The 3,116-nt window shown below is 30.7% G+C and overlaps 1 protein-coding gene across 1 annotated transcript; it reads right to left on the reverse strand.

The window, feature by feature from the left end:
* Positions 1-279: 279 nt before the first annotated feature.
* LOC123301772 (transmembrane protein 183B) lies at positions 280-2,722 on the reverse strand. The gene is made up of 2 exons (XM_044884667.1): positions 2,551-2,722; positions 280-2,481 (listed from the first exon to the last, which is right to left on the reverse strand). Exons 1-2 carry the CDS (start codon positions 2,606-2,608, stop codon positions 1,433-1,435), a joined length of 1,107 nt encoding a protein of 368 aa, XP_044740602.1. The 5' UTR covers positions 2,609-2,722; the 3' UTR covers positions 280-1,432.
* Between the last annotated feature and the right edge of the window lie 394 nt (positions 2,723-3,116).

Here is a 3,116-nt window from a genome sequence, read left to right on the forward strand (position 1 = left end):
ACATCCTTTATTATATTTCAAAAGTATAAAATATAATATTTGAGACCGATACTGTTTGTTTAAGTGAGGAAATATTTTTTTTATTAAAAAAATAGAAAATATATTTTTGTGTATAACAATTTTTTTAACAACTATAAAAAAAATAATCCTTTGTTTTTTTTTTATAGTTTCTCGATTTTATGGCCAATTTCTAAATGATTAATGCCCTAATATTTAACAATTCTTTTTTATCACATATACACTGTAAATTAATAAACCTTAATTATAAATTTTTATTATACATAAATACAATATTTTGTTTCAAAAAATTTTGGAATTATGACAAAATTCTTTTGTCGTTAATAAATCGGCAGTTATTCCTTATTTTGCTAAAAAAATTCCTGTAATCTAAGGATCAAGTCAGAAGAAATTAATTGTAATTCTCGATATGGTTTTTTGTTTTAACCCTGTTTTATAATAAATCCTTAGTTTACAGGAATTCAAAAATTATTTAGAAGAAAAAAAGACAACTTAAAAACTCTTTTCTAGTGGAAAAAAAAAAATTAGTAAAGTTTGTGAAAAGAAATTCAGCGCCGACTCAAGGTATGCGAAACCAATGCGATCGCACAGAGACTACCACAAAAAAACGTAAATCTACGGTGCAAAGATAATTGATTACATGTTTGACTTAAAATTTTTGGGATCAAGTATGATCATTAACAGAATAGATCGAAAAATATCGAAATATACAAAAGTCTCTATTTGTATTATATTCTGGAATAAAACAAAGTTAATCGGACCCAAGGGCACAGACAAATCTTGGTCTAGGTGCTGAAGAAACACTTGCGGTACCCCTCTTATGTTTTTTAATTAAATCGGATCCAAAAATGGAGATTTTGTGGTGATTATTGATTAAAAAATATACATTCCAAGATATCGATAATGAGTCAGGTTTTTAGAAATCAATTTTAGATTATTTAAAAATCATTTTTCCAATTCTAAAACTCCCTATCTGTTCCCTGACATTTCCAGAATTGAAAAATTTTGAATAAAATATGGCCAATTTCGATGGCAATGAATCAGACATTAACAGGATTGCAAAAATACAAAAATCTCTATTTGTATCATATTCTGAAAGAAAACCAAAGTAAATCGGGCCCAAAAACGAAGATTTTATGGTTACATTGGTACAAATATGATTCCAAGATATCGATGAAAAGTCACGTTAAACTCCTTGATTTTCACAGACTCTCAAAATTCCCATTTTCAAATTATTCTCGTTGCTACAATTTTTCATCAATGAAATGAACTTTCGATTTGTCAATGTTTTACCAACAATTTATTTAAGAAATATGCAATCGGGGTCACTAATTTATATGGTAATCGTTTTGGAACTCTCGCAAAGGGAACGATATACCCTTGAATCGGTACTGAAAGAAAATAAATAAAAATTTTATTCTTGATTAATTAAATGAGTTGCTGTAGTACCCGAATGTGGATACTGTGGGTGCCACCAATCTAAAACACGTATATTAACCACTGGATCCAAGACAACAACCGAACTATTATTGCTATCTACTGGCATACCACCTGAACTACAAACAACACTTGAACAAAACGATAATTTTAAACGTTGATGGCGTAAACCTTGCGATAACGTTAATGAAACCGATGCTAGCGACATACCTAAAACAATCGGTGTTGACATATAATGTAAACAAGTTACACGTAAAACACGACAATTTTCATCTTGATTTGCCGAAACATCTTCTAACATTTCAATTAAATCCGGTTGTTCTCTAGGTCCAGTTGGTCGTCTACTACTCATGTGTACCGAATCAATTTTCTTTAGTTTAAAATAAAACAGCCATTGACTTTTAAATTTTTCATGCCACATCAAAATACATTGACGTTTTGTTAAATCATGTGGATCGTTTTGAATATTCGGCGATTTTAGTTTGTCTACAAATGGTGGATACATATAATACAGCGCACGGATCACAGATGACCGTAACCCGTATAAACGAACCATACATTCGGGTTGTAAACGTTCGGGCATATTTGGTACACTTTTATAGAAACGTTTATACAAATTAAACCAAAATTTCGCACTATAAACTACGGCAAGTGTTGATTGACAAATACCCGCGAAACGACCAACATCTTCTGGTTGAATATGTTCGGATATTAAAAACCATATATCTAGCGGATATTGATTACCACCAATATTTCGTAATGTTTCATCACTTTCGGTTTTTGTTCTACGTCTTGTTGTTGCTGTTGTTGGTTGTTCGGTACGTTTGATAACAACACTTTCAGTACCATCTTCATTTTCTTCACGGACAAAATCAAAATCACCCTCGAATTCTTCAAGTTTTTCATCCCATGCACGAGTATCACTTTCTACAACCAGATGTTTCACAACTGTGGTAACACTTGTTGTTGATTTTTTTGCACGATTTTTACAAACTGTTGCATTCGCAAAATCATTTATTGTCACATCTAAAGAATGGCAAAATTTAATTAAAAATCTTGTAAACATGAAACTTACGTGTTTTGATTTATACTAACCTCCCAAACTTCGATCAGTTTTCTTACCACCTTTACTTTTCCGCTTTCCACTGGACATTTTATGAAAATATACTTAAACTCTGCTATAGTAATGATTTTATACATGTTGACACAATGTAAATGAAATTAAATATAAATAAAAATTTGCAAAGACAGTGACCACCACTGTCGTTCGCCATGATTGACATGATGATGACAATCTCACCAATTGATTATACAGTTTACTATTTGTTTTCACATAAAATGGTTTGGGTCTTTGCTAAGAAAACTTATTGTTACCTCCGTATTCAAAGTTGGCATAGATCGGAAAAACCTGAAATTGTCAAAGAATGATTAACTAAGCCTTTTCTTAAAAATTTGAGAGTATAGATTTTTACCCCAATCACAAATTATTATTAATATACCAATACCTGATTTTTCCATTTTTTTATGGCCACCCTTCAAAAGATACCAAGAAGTTATTTATTTTACTATTTTTGGACTTGACACGGTAACGAAGACCGAAAAAACACTATAGCTCAGTTTATTTGACTACTAGATGAATAGTTTTCGAGATACAGACCAAA

This window comes from Chrysoperla carnea, chromosome 5 (assembly GCF_905475395.1).
Source record: "Chrysoperla carnea chromosome 5, inChrCarn1.1, whole genome shotgun sequence".
NCBI classification, from domain to species: domain Eukaryota; kingdom Metazoa; phylum Arthropoda; class Insecta; order Neuroptera; family Chrysopidae; genus Chrysoperla; species Chrysoperla carnea.

Excerpts from the sequence above, each read along its gene's own strand:
- LOC123301772 (XM_044884667.1), bottom strand. The coding sequence starts at position 2,608 with ATGTCCAGTGGAAAGCGGAAAAGTAAAGGTGGTAAGAAAACTGATCGA. Across the intron at positions 2,482-2,550 it reads AACTGATCGAAGTTTGGGAG|ATGTGACAATAAATGATTTT; the intron begins GTTAGTATAAAT and ends GCCATTCTTTAG.